At 36.2% G+C, this 18,695-nt stretch overlaps 1 protein-coding gene across 1 annotated transcript in view; it reads right to left on the minus strand.

Annotated features, from left to right (window-relative positions):
- Window positions 1-18,695, minus strand: part of doc2b.L (double C2-like domains, beta L homeolog) — a 244,718-nt gene that overhangs the window by 51,393 nt on the left and 174,630 nt on the right. Inside the window, exon 5 of the mRNA XM_018246910.2 lies at window positions 35-161. Coding sequence (XP_018102399.1) covers window positions 35-161 — 127 coding nt within the window. The remainder of the gene's footprint in view (window positions 1-34; window positions 162-18,695) is intronic.

Consider the following 18,695-nt stretch of genomic DNA (forward strand, 5'->3'; position numbering starts at 1 on the left):
ATAATAACAGAAGAGACACATGGAAATTACTTACAGGCAATTGCTTTTCTAGACAGATGCTAAAGTTTTTGGTTTGATTTGGCTTCAGCTTTTTCAGAGGAATTCTTGTCTCCCCGATGAATTCATTGTGACGGAATTTATCCTCATCACATACAGAAATTCTGCATGAAAACACAAAAGAAGTGAAAATACACTCACGACATGAATGGTTCTTCATCCTTTAGTAAAGTTATGGGATTCGTTATCCGGAAACTCATTATTCAGAAAGCTCAGAAGTACAGAAAGACCATCTACCATAGACTCCATTATAATCAAATAATTCTTTTTTTTTTTTTAAATTACTACCTTTTTCTCTGTAATAATAAAACAGTACCTTGCACTTGCTCCAAACTAAGATATAATTAATCCTTGTTGGAAGCAAAAATCAGCCTATTGAGTTTATTTAATGTTTACATGATTTTCTAGAAGACTTAAGGTATGAAGATCCAAATTACGTTAAGATCCATTATACGTAAAACCCCTGGATAACAGGTCCCATACTTGTATCAAAAATGAACTTCCACATTTTCCATTTTCTTTTATGACCATTCTCCATGTAATATTCATTGTTAAGATCCAAAATCTCCTGCAATAGCGCAGAAGCGCTATCCTATAAATTTTTGAAAAACTATACTATAAATATCAATTTCCAGAAATAAATTTAATGGAGTTATGGAGAGCAAAAATGGCTAGCAGATTGGGAAAAATGTAATTGCTACCATTTTCCTAGCAATTCAGTTGGATAAATGCTACCAGTAAAGCACAGTTCTTTAAAAAAACATGCAAATCAATAATTAAAAAGTAATTCTCAGACTTATTTTTTATTTGCTTTACCTAAAAAACACATGCCACAAACTGAAAACTTGAATTATCACATTATTAATATGAATTTCCTGCAGGAGTTGAGTGCATCATATCATATCCAGTTCCCAGCTAAATGCATTTGAAATGCTAACAAAATAAGTTTGGCCTATTTAGTATAAAAATTACACTGTGATTCCATAATCTTTTTAAAAGGAGAAAACTAGGCTGCATGGCATTTTACCTCTCTGTCTTTAATAAACCTCTGCCTCACTCTACTGTATATATCTGTATAAATAGAAATATCTATAATATTATAATATATATTATTGCACCTCACCCTCTCCTGCTCTTGTCCTGTATCCACCTCATTGTTTTTTTTGAATGACTTATCTTTTAACCCTTCTGCCACTTTGGGAACAAAGCAGATTTCCCCTAGATTAAAATAGAATGTATAAACATAGATATAGATACTATGCTAGTGACATTTTGTTGTGTACAACCTCTTCTTGCTGTTGTTACTCTACTATATATATGTACAGTAACCCCCATTTTACTTTTTCAGGGGACCAGAAAAAATGGTGTAAAATCAGAGAAATGTGTTGTGCAAAATGGTATAACATATGGAAAAACGTAAAATGAGGGTATGTAAAATGGAGGTTTCCCTGTATGTATCCAGGTGTAACTAGAACTCAAGAGGGAATAACATTCTACAAACCACTGTCTAGTAATTTTGTTAAGAAAGTAGAAAATACCAAGTGCTGTCCTGGCAAACAAGCAGTTTGTGTCACTAATAGAATGCTATACATGTGCAACAGTTACTAGTTTATATATTTATATGATAAACTAAACTGTTGTTAGGTTTGTGTGGAAACCAAAATATGGGTACAAGTCATTTGTGTAATATGTTTTCTTCCATGCCCCACCCGGAAAATTTTCTGCGGACGCCCATGGCTGTAAATCTACATACAGCACAGGAAAATGGCTGGTACACGTGCAATTAGCAAAGATTGTACTGTTGGCAGACCGAGATATCTCTTGGATAGGTAGCATGTGCTAGGATCTACCCATAACATCACAGCTCAGGAGACTGCCAAGTCTTTGTATCAACATTTAGCAAATGCACAGGGCTACTCCGTATGCTAAATCACATCAGTCTACCGGGCAAATTTTGTGGGCTCCATGCAGGTGCACTGTCCCATACATATAATTTTTTTTAAAAGATGGTTAGGCATCTGTAGAAGGGATAGCACCTCCATATTTGTCCTGTTTTCCTCGTATGGTTACAGTATGCTTTTATCTTTGATTTTGTTAACTTTGTGTTGCATGCAGTAATGGATTATTCTATTTTATTTTTTCCACTGCTTACATGTTCCTTCCATCCTCATCCATTAACAGTAATCAAATGAATTGATGCAAGCAGAAATGTAATGGACAGCCACTCTCTCAGGACTGTTTATGGAAAGAAGTGCTGTATATGACCAAGCCATCAACATTTCTGTTTCTATGTGCAACCTTTACAAGATAAGGTACAATATGCACACAGAGGGGGGGGGGGTACAATAAAGAGAACATAACTAGAAACTGTTAGGGGGGAGCAGGATTCCAAATAACATTTTGTGGTTTTGATGAATGCATAGTTATGGTACATGAATAAAACAGTTCCTTAAACATAATGCAGCCCAGTGTCTGGGAAACCCCTAGAGGGAAGGTACACATTTCCCAGAATATGAAGAGGATAATAGAGGTTGGGTGAAATAAGCAGGTAACTATTGCAGCTGCTGTGAGTGATGTGGCCACCTGGGGAGAAGGGAACTCTCTGAAGGGAAGTAGGAAGTAGGTGGGTGGGAGTCTGTGATTCTTTCTGATGCAAGAAAGTTGTGTGAAAGACTCTTGAGAAAACCTAGGCTGTGTAAACTAGTGGGGCTAGAACCTTGCTGTAAAGAGCAGGACGCGTGCAGCCAGTTTGCCAGTGGAACCAAAGGTTCTGGTTAATAAACAAAATCTGTAAGTTACTTTTGTTACAAACTGTTACAAGTTACTTCTCTCTTGAAAACTTCATTGTGAATAAAATAAACAGATTTCTGTTTAAAGTTACCTGGATGTTGCTGCCTTTCCACTTTGACAAGTTATTGCTAAGGCTCACATTTGAGTGAATTTCCACAATATTTACAAATGTATTTATTCTATATTCTCTTTACAGTAATGATGATCATCTATCGCAGGAGCTGGTTATATTAGGCACAAACCTTAAGGAAAAGATGCCCAGGAGTGAAAGTGTTAAATATGTGATGCATAAGTGCAACATTTGTGATGCAAATATATTTCCATTTGAGACTGAAACACTGACGTGAATGATGAACCATTTCTGTTAAGTTCTATGTAAATTTGTTGGTTATATATATATAAACAAAGGAGAATACGTGACTGGCAGTATAGTAAGTGGTTAATATGAGATGAAATGAAGGTAGTAAATGGATCTGTAAATGGAACATGAGATGCTAATAATACATCTGTAAGTCCATAATTAGTGCATATTATTGAATGGAATGGAATTGCATCAGTGCTTAGAAGTATACAGTTTGTAAAATATATTATATATACTGTATATTTTTATACAGTTTGTAAAAGCCTAATAAGGTGCAAGTGAAATGGTGGCAACTGGCCATTTCTTTGCACACTGTGTTCTGCTCTATGAAAACTGCGTTTGGCCTGTGCAATCTGAAGAGGAGCACAGAGGCCTATAGATGTCACCATGAGTACAGCTGACTGCATGTCATTGGGGTAGGAAGGAGTTTAAACCAAGAAAGGTAAGGGGAGTGATGAAAAATACCTGCATAACTGATATTCTATGTGAAAAATATTTCTTAAACCCACTGTATTATGAGCAGATTCAAACTTTAGATTAAAAAATATATTTTTACAGATAGCTGCAGTGCTTTTTGTATACAAACCCCTATGCTGCCATTAGACTCCTTACATTTATGAGATATTGTCAGAGAATAAGAGCTCAAGGAACAACAGCAAACAAACGAGATTATCCATTAAATTAAATGCCAATGGTGTTTTATTATTTTTTTTTTTCATTTGTTGACTTTGTATTAACCTTGTCTAACTGAAAATCTCAAGTCATGTTTTAAATATGAAAAATACATTGATTAAATTGGTGTTCTCCGAAAAGAACAAAGGATGTTTTAATCAGCATGTTGAGTGGAATAGACACAGCCCTCTTTCTCCAGCTAAATAAATTGAATTGTTAAAAATGAATGCTGTTGTTCTGCAAAGAGTGGACACAAGAACAGATCAAGTGTAAGATCAGCTCTCCAGAGAAGGCTTTCAGTCAATATCAATATCAATATCATCACTGACCAAAGAAACAAATTTCCTTAAAGGTTTAGTAGCTTGGCCTTGTCTGGTATCATAATTATACTCAATAAATAAAATAGAATTGGTGATTTAATGTGAACAGATCATTTTGGCTCACATGGGGCTTTTGCCAATCCAACAGTGAAAAGGGAAATAATGAAAACGATAATAATACTAACAATGTCAAGTTACCCTCTCTTCATGCTATGAGATCCGTTATCCGGAAACCCGTTATCCAGAAAGCTCTGAATTGTGAATTGACTCCGTTGGCTAAATCAGACCAGTAACTGCAATGAGTTTGTGTGTTCTCCCTGTGCTTGTGATGGTTTCTCCCACTCTGCAGCTAGCTAGTATGTTGTAAAACTGATTTTAGTAAACCTTTGTGTTCTTGTGGTTTGGAACTAAAATCTCCCCCCTGGGGGCAGGTACTGATGAGATGAAACCTTCTTTGTACAGGATAGAAATAATAATAATACTAAAAGGGGTATAAAGGTGTATGGGACACGGGGCAATTGTCATTTGCCTTATGTAGCAAAATTATTAGGATTCTTTATACTTTTTCTTAGGGTGGTAATTATTTTGTCTGCCCTTATACATCTGGATTAGCTGTCTAAAAAAGGTGTTTGTTATTCTAAAGAATTATTTCTGTCTCTTGCCCAGTGATAAACTGTAATGCATTTACAGTCATTACTCTTGTATATCTGTGGTGCTCTGCAAGAACTATGGTGGAAATGGACACTATTGCCGAAAACAATGGTAAGGTGACATCAAATACCCATGGATCTAATATATCACTGCAGCCTAAAAATGTCTTTATATTCTTGCTCCAACAGCTTAAGGATAATTCTACATGGATGAGACTGTATGTATTTTGTTGCAAGTCTTCTATTTAGTATTTGCTTGTGCCACATCAAAGTCTCTCTTTCTAATCCTATGGACACTGAGGGAATTCTTATTTATTTTTGCTCCTTGTAATGGCATGATACAAAACATCAGTGCCCACATCAGGAACTGGGAAGCATTTATTAAAGTGCATTCCATCAAACACGTCTGTTCGTACACAATGCTGTTCAAAGATAACACATTAAAATTCATATATCCCAAGTGAATAAGCACATTGAAAATTTCCAAACGTGAATGCAAATAACTCATTTAGTGGAGAGAATGCAGCTTGAAAACAAAGAGCAACTGGCTAATAATAAAATCTTAATAAACGTATTTTATGATATTCTTATTGTAACTTCCATAAGAGGTTGGTTTATTTATTGTGAATTCATAAATTGGAAAAAATTCTTATTACCATAAAGATACCTAGGGGGTTATTTATCAAAGTCTGAATTTATCTCAATATTTTCTGCTATAAACTCTGATCAAATCCACTCAAGTTGTTTACACTTATTTATTTTTACATTTATTCCGAAAATTTGCTTTGTGGGAAAAAAAAATCAGATTTTCACGATTTTTTCAGATTTTTCATCTGACTTTCACAATTTTTTCAGATTTTTCACCCGAAAACTCTTCTTATGCCTTTTCAGATTATTGCATGACACCCAACACACATCAAAAAATCATTGTGACTTCTCCCATCAACTTATATGCAACTTCGACAGGTCTGAGATGCCGGATTTTCAGATTCTGACTTTTCCATCCTTGGGGTTCAATAAATTCTGAAAAATGTGTGGTTTTTTTCATGAAAAACTCAGATTTTATAGTAAAAAAACCACAATTTTTGGTTTTTTTTGGCATTCAGAGTTTACTAAATAACTAGTTTGTGCAGAGTGCGTGGGGCAGCTGGCTGTGACTTTCAACTGACACCTTGTGGAAAGAACATGAGTACTGAAATTCTTAGAAAAGTCAAGATCTTACAGAGTCCTTTAGGATGCCCAAGACCAGCTGAAACCACATTTTTTGTTGTAAACTCTGACAGTTTTGATACAAGCAAAGACTTTTTGTCACATCTCAAATGCCGAATGAGCCATTTTAGCTCCAGACTCAAAACAGATACCATAGACAGGTAAAGTCGCAGGTAGATAAATAAATAACACATGCAAAAATATGGTAAGGAAAGTTTGCAGAGTTTACACATTCTGTACATACAAAAATAAGTAGCATTAAATAAAGGAGTCTGAAGTATCCAGAAACACATGACTGTCGCTGACAAATACAGGAGAGCTAGAAATACTAGTTATATGAGTGCCTCTGTATTAATCTAGAAATAGAGAGACTGCTTAGAACATTGATAGATTTGTGCCAATACAGCAGATATAACTGCCAGCTATAATGACATTATATATTGCTTAGTGAAATTTGCTTTACAGTAAAGAACTCAGGGGCAGTACTAGACTTTGCAAGGGCTGTACCCCTCCTCTGGAACTCTCTCCCACGGCCTGTCCGACTTTCTCACAACCTTTCTGCTTTCAAGAATAGTGATGGGTGAATTTATTCGCCAGGTGCGAATTCGCGGCGAATTTGCGCAATTCGCCGCCAGTGAATAAATTCGCGAAACGCCCACGAAAATTTGCGGCAAAAACGGGCGAATTTTCACGAATTTTTCACCGTTTCACGGATTTTGCGCGAAATTCGCGAATTTTTCGGCGAAGCGAAACGCCGCAAATTCGCCCATCACTATTCAAGAAATCTCTTAAAACACACTTCTTTCAAGAAGCCTACCCTCACTCTGCTTAACTACCAAATGCAACACCACATACAGTACCACATTTCTCACCCACTTAATTAAATCTTGCCCACTCCCACACCTTGTGTATTACTCCCTTCCCTTTAGAGTGTATGCTCTTTTGCATAGGGCCTTCCTCACCTTTTGTACCGGTATTGACTGTGATGTATGTAGCTCCATAAGTTTTATGTGTATAATTCATGTGATTTAGTTGTATATTCACATTTACTTTACAGTGCTACGCAATATGTTGGCGCTATATAAATACATGTTAATAATAAATAAAAAAGGAGGAGTTTTTTTTCAGTGAGAGCTGTGAAGATGTGGAATTCTCTCCCTGAATCAGTCGTACAGGCTGATACATTAGATAGCTTTAAGAAGGGGTTGGGTGGGTTTTTAGCAAGTGAGGGAATACAAACAGTTATGACAGATAGCTCATAGTACAAAATCGTTCGTGGAGTCATACCCTTAATCCTGTGAAAAGGTAAACTATAAATGGCAGCAGATGGGGCTATATTAACAAAGTCTAAACTAAAAATATATTTCTAAACTTATTGTTTGTGATCTTTTTCAAGACTAGCAGTTTAAGCGAAGATACTGTCCATGGCATTTCAGACAGCTGTACTGATATGAGAAATAATAAAAATATACTAAATGTGTGGTTTAGGCTTATGCTGCACAAGAAGTAGAGACAAAAAGGCTGCAGGACTGCTGGTTTGCTAAGTGAATAATGTGTTGTGTGCCATGTCAGGTCATTTAACCAAAAAGCCCTGTTTTACACACGGTATGGCTAAAACATATGATCTTCATGTTCTGTACACAAAATGCCTGCAAAACACTTGCTCAGAACTCAAAACACAAAAGATGATGTTATTAAATAGTTCTAACTGCAGCACTTTTTACTATTTTCTGGCTGTTGGCTCTTGCGCACAGATATAACAATTTCAGTAGAAATACTTGATTCTGCCTTTGCTTGGCAGTAAAGTGGATTTACAGTGAGCTGCCTTTAATCATCCTAGAAGAGATGAATATATTCAGGCTGGTATTTGCGAGGTCATGTGGGCTGATCCAGGCTCTGTCTTAAACCCTTGGATCAGAAGATACATGTCAAAGGGAGCTTTCTGAGCCAATGTTTCCGACTTCCTTTGGATATCTTGTCTACAGGGATTTCATTCTCTTTGGATTTAAATATGATTACACATGCTGTGAGCTGGATAAAACAGGTCATTATTTTGATTGCTTACCTATTGCATTGTCTTTCAACAGACAACTTGCAAAATGACTACATGATACTAGCACAGAATCCAAAAAGTGCTTTAACTTGAAAATCTTCCGTGTACTATAGCATTCATAGCACAGGCTGGGGCATAGCAATTAATGTATTAATGGTGATATTGTAAGCTCTTTTGGCAGGACCTCTCTATCACTTGTATAAGATATTGTTTAACAATGTACAAAAATAATCTTAGATGGTATGGTAAGAAAATGTAAGGGGAAGCACAGACAAATTAGATAATCTGACACCAAATAAACATACACATAAATAAACATGAAATCTAGAATTCCCAACTAGTTATCAGTGCTGCATTCTTGTGAGAAAGAGCTGTGATTAGGATCTATAGCACTATGGGCTATTTGGGCAATGATACATGGGATACATTGTTGCCTGTGGGCAATAAAGCAACTTAAAATACATTCCAATCCATCAGTTTTGGAATTACCACATGGAATTTGTATGCAGCAATCTTGTATCATTGTGTGACAATTCAGAAGCAGTCATTATAATGTTACTGGTCCCTTTTGTGTCTACATGTAAACAACTAAATCCCATTGGTAAAAATAGCTAAGTCTGAACAGCAAGAATTTGTATCATCTTATTTGCTATCTTAAAGGCAGACAAGCTATTAAAGTATAGCATCCCCAAACAAGCTGAAATGAATTTTAGAAAAGCATAATAGAATTTAAAACAACCCTAGTTCTTAGATACATCCCCACTAGATATACAATACCAGATCAGATGAAATGTAATTCGACCATGAAACAATATGACATAGAGACTTGCAATAAGTCCACATCAGAAAATGTTATATATTGTCTAGAGCAGGGGTCCCCAACCGCCGGGCTGCGGCCCACTACCGGGCCGTGGAAATACCTGAACTGGGCCACCAAGCCGGAGTCCGCATTTGATGTGGATGCACCAAATTTGACGCGGACGCACCGAATTTGACACGGACACACATAATTTGACTCGGACATGCCCGAATTTGACGAGGCACAAACGAAATTTGATTCTGTCTGCGTGTCTGTATTTGATGCACGTGCAGTTGACGACCCCCCCAGTCCTTGCAAATAAATCTGCCTTTACACCGGTCCCTGGAGCAAAAAAGGTTAGGGACCGCTGGTCTAGAGTGCCCCCTGGACTCCAGTATTTGGGCAAAACAAATAGAAAACTAAAAAATTAAAAAACAGCATCAACGCACATGTAAGAAATAAAAATTTAATTGGTACAGGAGAATTGGAGAGGGGTGATTTTTTTGCAAAAGAAACACACAGGAGAGAGTAAGTGGATCAATGATCTACAGACATTCACTATACTGGGCCAGAATGTAGATATTAGAGCCTTTTTATGCTAACTACTGTTAATAGTTATTAGATTTACCTATACTAGATATACTGTTAATAGTGTTTTAAGATAGCCTTTTCATGTGCTTTTACATATTTATTTATATTTGTAAGTGACTAGCAATTAGGGATGCACCAAATCCAGGATTCAGTTTGGTTTTCGGCCAGGATTCTGCCTTTTTTAGCAGGATTCAGATTCGGCTGAATCCTTGTTCCTGGCCAAACTGAATTCGAATTCTTGAAATCATGTGACTTTTCGTCCAAAAATTTTGTAACCTTCTTTACCATTCCTTGCCCTCGTTTGCATACGCAAATTCGGATTTGTTATTCGGCCAAATCTTTCACAAAGGATTCGGGATTCTCCTTGGTAGTGGATTTGGTGCATTCCTACAAGCAATGGCATGTGGAGATATACTAGGGCTGGACTATATTGAGCAATAAGGTTGTTAAAGGGGTAGTCAAGGAAGTGATGCATACCACTGGGAAATTAAGGGAAGGAAACAGTAAGCAAAGAATCTGCCTCTGAAGAAACCAACACTGGCAAAAATGTCACATCCAGACAACTGCATGTGGAACACAAGAAGAGGTATTAAATATGATTTTTTGTTATTCCTTGAGCTAAACAGGGCAAATGAGGACAGTGAAGTTACTCCATGTTTGGTCCTTACAGGTAGATTATTAGATTCCAAGTACACAACCCCTCCCCATTTTTGTGCACTGGTGATCTTATTATGAACCTCGAAAGAACCAAACATGAAGTAGCTTCAGTTTCCCAATTGACACTGTTTAACTCAATAAATAAAAAACATATATTAAATAGTCTTTAAAACAATAGACAAAATGTATATAGAGCACAAGCCCCATTCAGGGGGTATACTGCTCCTTTAAGTAGTATCAAAGTTGGTCATTTCTTGACTTAGTCAGTTAAGAGCAACATAACCCATATGAGCTCCTACTTTTATCAATGGTTGTAAGGACTAACCTAAAATTGTATTTAATAGAAAACGGAAGCAGTGGGCTGCTTTATAACAATGTCATTACATGGCTTAATATAGTGAATAAAGTACCCCCTTTTGTAAAATATAAGGATATTATAAGTTACCGAGGAGTTTCATGACCATATAAAAACACGAGGCCGAAGGCCGAGTGTTTTTATACAGGTCATGGAACTCCGAGGTAACTTCTAATATCCTCATATTTTGCAACTGGGGGTACTTTATTTATTATAATACACAAATTTCGGTGAGTCATGTGACAGAAATGACATCAGAACTCACCGTTTATAACTGATGACATCAGAACTCACCGTTTATAAGGATATAATTTACAGGATATTCATGGCTTTTGTGTATTATAGTTTAATATACCACAGTTAAAATACTGTACCAAAACCTTCCTTGCCTCGGGTGCAACCACTTTTTTTATTGTCATGCACAGTCTCCCCTTTTTTAACAGATTTCTGACTTATGGCTCTTGTTGATATCTGAATGATTTGGCCTTCATAGGCATTAGCAAGTTAAACTTTTATGGGGTTGTGTTTATTATTGCTGAACTGGAGCTGTTTAGATGCTCCCAATTTGTCACAAAATCTCTTTCAGTCATGGTGTGTATTTTTCATAACTTGTATTTTAAGCCTATATACATATACAGTATTATATATATATATATATATATATATATATATATATATATATATATATATATATATATATATATATATAATAATTGAAAAAGCTTCAAAATTCGAATTTAAAAAGACCAACCGAAATTAAGTCAAAGTTTTTTTTTGATTGAATAGGTCAGCATTTGGCCGAATTAGAATTGTACGAATCAAAGGAATAGCGCATTCGATCGAATTTGATTCAAAGTTTTCCCCCAAAAAAACTTTGATTTTTCAAAGTCCACCAACTGACTCCAAATAGGTTCTAGGAGGTCCCCCATAGGCTAAAACAGCAATTCGGCAGGTTTTAGATGGCGAATAGTAGAAGTCGAATTTTTAAAAAGACAGTACATGATAAATTTTGATATTTGAATTTTCACTTTTTTTTCAAATTCGAATTGAATTTGGACTATTCCCTAGTCGAAGTACACAAAAATAACTTGAACTACTAATGTTTTTCATTCAAAAATTCACCTCGACCTTTGATAAATCTGTCCCTTAATATAAGCTTCATCATACTGATATAAGAAACTTTCTAAATACAATCAGTTAAATATTCTGCATCGTTTCTGAAATAATAAAGTTTATGTTCACTATTCCTAGCTCAGCATCTGTTTCTCTTCATTCTGTCTTCTTGCAGAAGTTGGGTGTCAGATTGACAGTTAGATCCAATATATCTTATAGGGGGGGGGGCTTCCTATCCTAGCAGATGAATTAGAGCTCATTCAAATAACTGATTCCAGTACAAACAAAATAACTGGCTTTTGCACAAATCCTGCATGTAGAGAGACATGATGTCCGGTGATTTTATTAGAGTGAGCTCTAATACTTCTGCTAGGCAAAAGGAGCCTCCCTATAACACATATTAGATCTAACTGTCAATGAATATCTGACACCCAACTCCTGCCTGATAGAACTGCCTGACAGAATGAAGAGAAACAGATACTGAGAGAGCAATAGTGAAGATGAACTTGATTATCTCAGAAAAAATGCAGAATTGATTGTATTTAGAAACTTTATTATTTCAGTATGCTGAAGCTTTTACTATATATATATATGTATATGTATATATATATATATATATATATATATATATATATGTATATATATATATGTATATATGTATATGTATGTTATGACGCCATGTGCCTTTATTATTGCTAACTTACTATATATATAGATATATATATATATATATATATATATATATATATATATATATATATATATATATATATATATATATATAGTAAGTTAGCAATAATAAAGGCACATGGCGTCATAAGATACCGTTATTGGACTTTACTTAAGATTTATTGACATTTATAATTGTCACTCCTGACATGGGAAGACTGTGACAAAATCCTTCCAGATGGCTCTGCAAGACATTATAAAACAACAGGGAGGAAATTAATTACATTTGGCTATTGCCAAATACATTTAAATGTTATGAATTTCACTGCTAGCAGCTAAACAAGGGAACAGCTGGAAGTGGTGTTATTGTTGAGCTGCAGCAAATAAATGAGCAGCGATGATGTTATTAATCTCACAGGTAAGCTGTACATCAATCTTTCAACTAAGGTGTTTTCACATGAGGTGCCTCTGGTATAAGCACAGGAAATAGATTTCTCTATCGTGGCTTTGATTTCCATTGCTAGCTAGATGCTCATCAGTTCATTTCCCTCTGGCTTGGTTTTGTAAATATTTATGTGGATGATTGCCTTTTTTGCTTGCTATTCCCTGGAGTGCCTAGTGATAAGCATGTTTTGCTTTGTGCAGAACTCTTTCTGTCTGCTAATTGTCTCGGAAGCCTTAACTAGGGGCACACAAACCAGATGCTTTCTATATTACATTAAACTGGGCATATTATGTGCTGCTGCTGCTTTAGAAAACTGCTTTGTGAAACTGAGTCTAAGGGAGCAAGAATAGCTCTATCAAAAAGGGTATTTTCAGGTCTGAAGTAGAAAGACAGCTTAATAATCCACTTTATTGCATGTCACACAGTTGAAGGGTGTCACAATTTCCCCTTCTATAGAGTGCCTTTGTGTGACTTTATTCTAAAGCATATGTTCATAATTGGCTTGGTATTGCTGATCAGTGTTGGATTTATAACTACATGATATCTATTTTTTCCATATGACATTTCTGCCTATTAACTATCTGTTGCTAACCCATATCTGCCTTTTATTGACTAGACACCTGCCATACTTTGCCTACTTGGTTATGTAAGGCAAACGTTCCTCTGCAGCAAATGTCCAGGGACTCATGATGTAAAGTCAGTAAATACTTGTGACAGAATGGCTTCCTATTGAGTTTTCTGTAAGGTGTCTGATATTGTCACTAAATACTGATTAAATAATGTTTACAGTAGATCTTCCGGTAGAAAAAGAATTCTCTAAAAACAACGTGATTGTATTTGCGGTTCAAAGATCAGTGGGGGGGGGGGTTCATCTGGAATCAAATTATCCTCCTTAGCTGTTTGAGTCATTGCCATGCAAATAAATCCAGATCCTCATACATTGTAAGTATTTCTACCATCTTTATTGATACTTGGTGACCATGATAACCCAGAGAATGACCTGTAGCACAGAATACGGGGTGCCATTTACATTCTGTATACAAAAATATCCCTAGTACACAGAATGAAAAAAAACAAATATCACAAAAAAGGAGATAAAATCCTGGGCAGATTACCTTTCCAAGTTAGGGCAAACAGTTGCAGAAACTGTCAGTGAGTTCCTGTATGTACTCCCATTTTCTGCAATTGGTTGCTTTAGCTTACTGCTGAATGGGTTTAAAAAAAATACAAGCATTTTATCTCCACTAGCAGGTTTAGGACTACAATGAAATCTGAACTATAAGCTACCCACTAAGCTCAAATCTCATGCTGCTCATTTAAATCCCTTAGGGTAAGGCCACACGAGGAGATTTGGGGAGATTTTGTCGCCTGGCGACTAATCGTCTCGTCTTTTGAGCGACTATCTCCCCGAACTGCCTCAGCGTTTTTCCCCATAGGCTACAATGAAAAGTTGCCTGCGCTAATGCACACGTGGCAATGCGTTTTCTATAGTCGCCCGAAGTTGCGAAAAAAAATCCAACATTTATTAAGTTTAATACATTTAAGATTGTTTACTTTTAAATACTGGCTTCCTTGGTGCTCCATTTTTTGCACAAAGGCCAAAAAATAATTGTTTGCCTAATAAAAGAAAACATAATTCTAAGCAGCTTTGCAGTATTCATTCATTACAATTGTTCTATGGTTTTTAAGTTATTTATATATGTATTGCTATTGAAAGCAGTGTTTGTCTGTCCCTTTCTGTTCTCTGCCCTGATGGCTCAGACTGTTGATACAATGTAAGACAAAGCAGCTGAAGTAGCTAACAGACCTCTCTTTTCTGGGGATCCACGACTTTTGCAACATTGTTTCAAAAGAAACAACCAGGAGTTGACAAAATTGCTGCAATTGCTTTACAAATAACCTCAAAGGCACTGAAAATGTTCCATACTGGTTGCTTAGAATTATGTTTTATTTTATTAGGTACATTTTTATTTTGGGGTTGACGTGTCCTTTAAGAGTACAAAATACTTATATAATATTTTGATGCCTATGTAATATACAGTGTATCTAGTAAGGCTGAAACTTGATATGTACAATGTACCTATTTAAAGACTGAAGGACATAATTTGGTGCTTTAGATTTTAGGAAAGGCCACTAGATGGCAGTACTCTAAAATGAATTGATGTCATGGTTGCCTAGTCACCAGGCTGCACTGTGGAACTTCAATATGGTAATGGTTGTGATATATCTTCCTGTCTATTCACCTGAAGAAGGATTATGCATATCTGACACATGCAGTGCCACATTTCTTCAGTATAAAGGTGATGTTTTGAGGACAAATGCTCTCCAGAAGTTATCCATTAGCTACGAAAGAGTGAAGCAGCCCCTCTACACCCCTTCCTTGTGTTTAAGGTACTTAGAACTGAATTATTTGCTTCATTAGCTATAGATTGGGAATTTGCAAAAACACCCAGAACACCATTCATTGTAAAGCAAAAAATGTGCATATGTTATGCCATGCGGTGCTGGATTTTTCAGTACTGCCAAAAACAATAGAGAAGAATGGTCTTAAGCAAAAGAAAAAGATCTGGTGCATAGGCAGAGACCTAAGAACAACCCTTAAATGAAAGGAAAAAAAACTATATTTTTATAATATATAAAATGTCATTGTTTACATGGGTGGGTAATAAACATTGCTACAATATTACATTTAAATACAAACTATTAGTTTCTCAACCATCAGAGAACTTTGGCCTAGCTTTCCAAAATGATATTAATGCTGGTGGGTGCTGGCACCTATGGCACCCATTGCCAAACTCATGCATCAGTACAGCCTACCTTCTCTGTAAAGTGCTCTTTCCATCATTTGTATTTTGCATAATGTGCATTTTGTATTGCCAGCAGTAGGAACATATATCATAGTTATCTTTGCTTTTAGCTTGCTTCTGTGTCTATTCTGTCGTTTTAACAGAAAATATGTGAGCTTGTAGCAGAAAGTAAAAAATGAGAAAGTGTATATTGCATATTATTAGCATGTATGGCATCTGTTTTCCGAAAACCCATTATCCAGAAAGTCACCGCTGGCCATCTCTTATAATAGACTCCATTTTAATCATATAATTCATTTGAAAATAAATTATTTTTTGTATTTAATAATAAAACAGTACTTTGTACTTGATCCTAACTAGACATACATAATCCTTATTGGTGGCAAAACAATCCTATTGGGTTTATTTATTGTTTATCTGATTTTTTTTAGTATGCACAGGGATCCAAATTACGGAAAGATCCCTTATACGGAAAACCCAAGGTCTTGAGCATTCTGAATAACAGGTCCCATACCTGTATTTATGAAGTGCCAACATATTCTGTAGTGCTGTACAGTAAATAGGTATATACATTTACTAATAATAAAAGAGTTAAAGAAGGCCCTGTTCAAATGAGCTTACAATCTAAAAGCCAAAATAAAATAATCCTGTAAAAACACTTCTTTGGAGCAGAATTCCAGTGTTTTAGGCAGAGGAGGTTTTGCTGTGGGGGGAGTACCTGTGCATAGTAGGCAGGCAGCATCGCAAGCAGGTTGATTGTGTAGAACACCACAGAGAAGCAGCATTATTTGATTATCCCAATAAGACAGATAACTGTATCCCTTCTGCAATTCCCTACACAGGCAGATGGAAGGATAGAAAATATTATAATAATGTCATCTCTCTCTATATAGGATAGATAGTGTTGCTGTAATTCTGCATCTGCAGAGGATGATAGATAGCAATTCTACATATCTACCCAGGGTGACAGAAAACCTTGCTAAAGCAGAGAATGATTTCTTTATACAGGAGCATAGATTGAACGCTGACAACTGTGTTAATATGCAACCAGTGGATATACAGTATGCCCAAAAATATAAATTGAGGCTGCCTAGCAAATAATGCTTGTGAATGTTGCAATGTTTCTATATATTTGGGATACACATCTATATTTTCTGTATCAGGCAGCTGGCACAGTAAATAGATTTGCCTCATTGTATTGCTTTGCATATCTACTTTCTTGAGCCACAATTCTTAATACCCATGTTATAGATTCCATTTCCTGCCAGCCATGCCCTGACATTTTTCATCACCAAGAAATGAATAAATCAAAATGCATAGAAAAGCAGCTATGCGGCTCCAAAATCATCCAACAGTGACAGGCTATTAAACCCCACCATAATTTATACAACATAAATCACAACTCCATTAATCCTCCTTATATTTTCACTTGTTGGCACAAGACATTCACATATTTCACTACATAACAAAAGAGCAATGAGCTATGTAAGTATGTTTCACCGGGTTTATAGATGGGATTCTAATGAGTTACTATTGTATTTGTGTCAGATTATGATAGAGACACACTGAATGAAATCAATAAAAGGCCACCTTTCACAGCAACTAATCCAGTAGACATTTATCACTGCCTCAAGAGACCTGTTCTGTTCTCAGGAGGATCATCCTATTTTCTCCCCAATCCATCTGCCAGCAACATGGACAGACCAGTTTTAATTTTAGAACAAGATAATGTAAAGTGGCCATTTTATAGTTTATAATATAGCTATGGTAATTGTCTCAGTCAATGTCATGTTCTCTGTTCCCTCCATACTTTGCCTTGGTGCTTCTTTCTTTGCTTATTTAGAACATTACAACCCAGGTATCAACTTCCTAAGTCACATACTGTCTCAACTTAAAGGGACTATTGTGAGTTATTTAGAGACATAGACATAGTAGTAACATAGTAAGTAAGGTTGAAAAAAGACACAGGTCCATCAAGTTCAACCTTTTAGTTTTATTTTTTTGTAATCTGCCTAACTGCTAGTTGATCCAGAGGAAGGCAAAAAACCCATCTGAAGCCTCTCCAATTTGCCTCAGAGGGGGAAAAAATTCCTTCCTGACTCCAAAATGGCAATCGGACTAGTCCCTGGATCAACTTGTACTATGAGTTATTTCCCATAACCCTGTATTCCCTTACTTGCAAAAAAGCTATCCAACCCCTTATTAAAGCTATCTAAAGTATCAGTCATTACTACTGATTCAGGGAGAGAATTGCACATCTTCACAGCTCTCACTGTAAAAAACCCCTTCAGAACATTTAGGCGGAACCACTTTTCTTCTAATCGGAATGGGTGACCTTGTGTCAGCTGGAAAGACCTACTGGTAAATAAAGCATTAGAGAGATTATTATATGATCCCCTTATATATTTATACATAGTCATTATATCACCCCTTAAGCGCCTCTTCTCCAGCGTGAACATCTCCAATTTGGCCAGTCTTTCCTCATAGCTAAGATTTTCAATACCTTTTACCAGCTTAGTTACCCTTCTCTGTACCCTCTCTAATACAATAATGTCCTGTTTGAGTGATGAAGACTAAAATTGTATGGCATATTCTAGATGGGGCCTTACAAGTGCTCTATACAGTGGAAGAATGACCCCACTCCTCCTCCCGTGACTCTATGCCCCTTTTAATACAGCTCAAGACCTTATTTGCCCTTGATGCTGCTGACTGGCATTGCTTGCTACAGCCAAGTTTATAATCTACAAGAACTCCAAGGTCCTTTTCCATAATGGATTTGCCTAGTGCAGTCCCATTAAGGGTATAAGTGGCTTGGATATTCTTACATCCCAAGTGCATGACTTTACATTTATCAACATTGAATCTCATTTGCCACTTAGCTGCCCAGATTGCCAGTTTGTCAAGATCATGTTGCAAGGATGCCACATCCTGGATGGAATTAATTGGGCTGGATAATTTTGTGTCATCTGCAAACACTGATACATTACTTACAACACCCTCCCCTAAGTTAAAGTTGTATGGACGTCTTTATTATAAATGTTGCTGCAAATGCTTGAGGTTACCACTTTTTCTTACAAATGTCCAGGGAACCTTAATAAAGACAAGAGAGTTAATATAATGCCCTACACATGAGCCCACTGTAAAATG

This window comes from Xenopus laevis, chromosome 2L, assembly GCF_017654675.1.
Source record: "Xenopus laevis strain J_2021 chromosome 2L, Xenopus_laevis_v10.1, whole genome shotgun sequence".
Lineage (NCBI taxonomy): Eukaryota > Metazoa > Chordata > Amphibia > Anura > Pipidae > Xenopus > Xenopus laevis.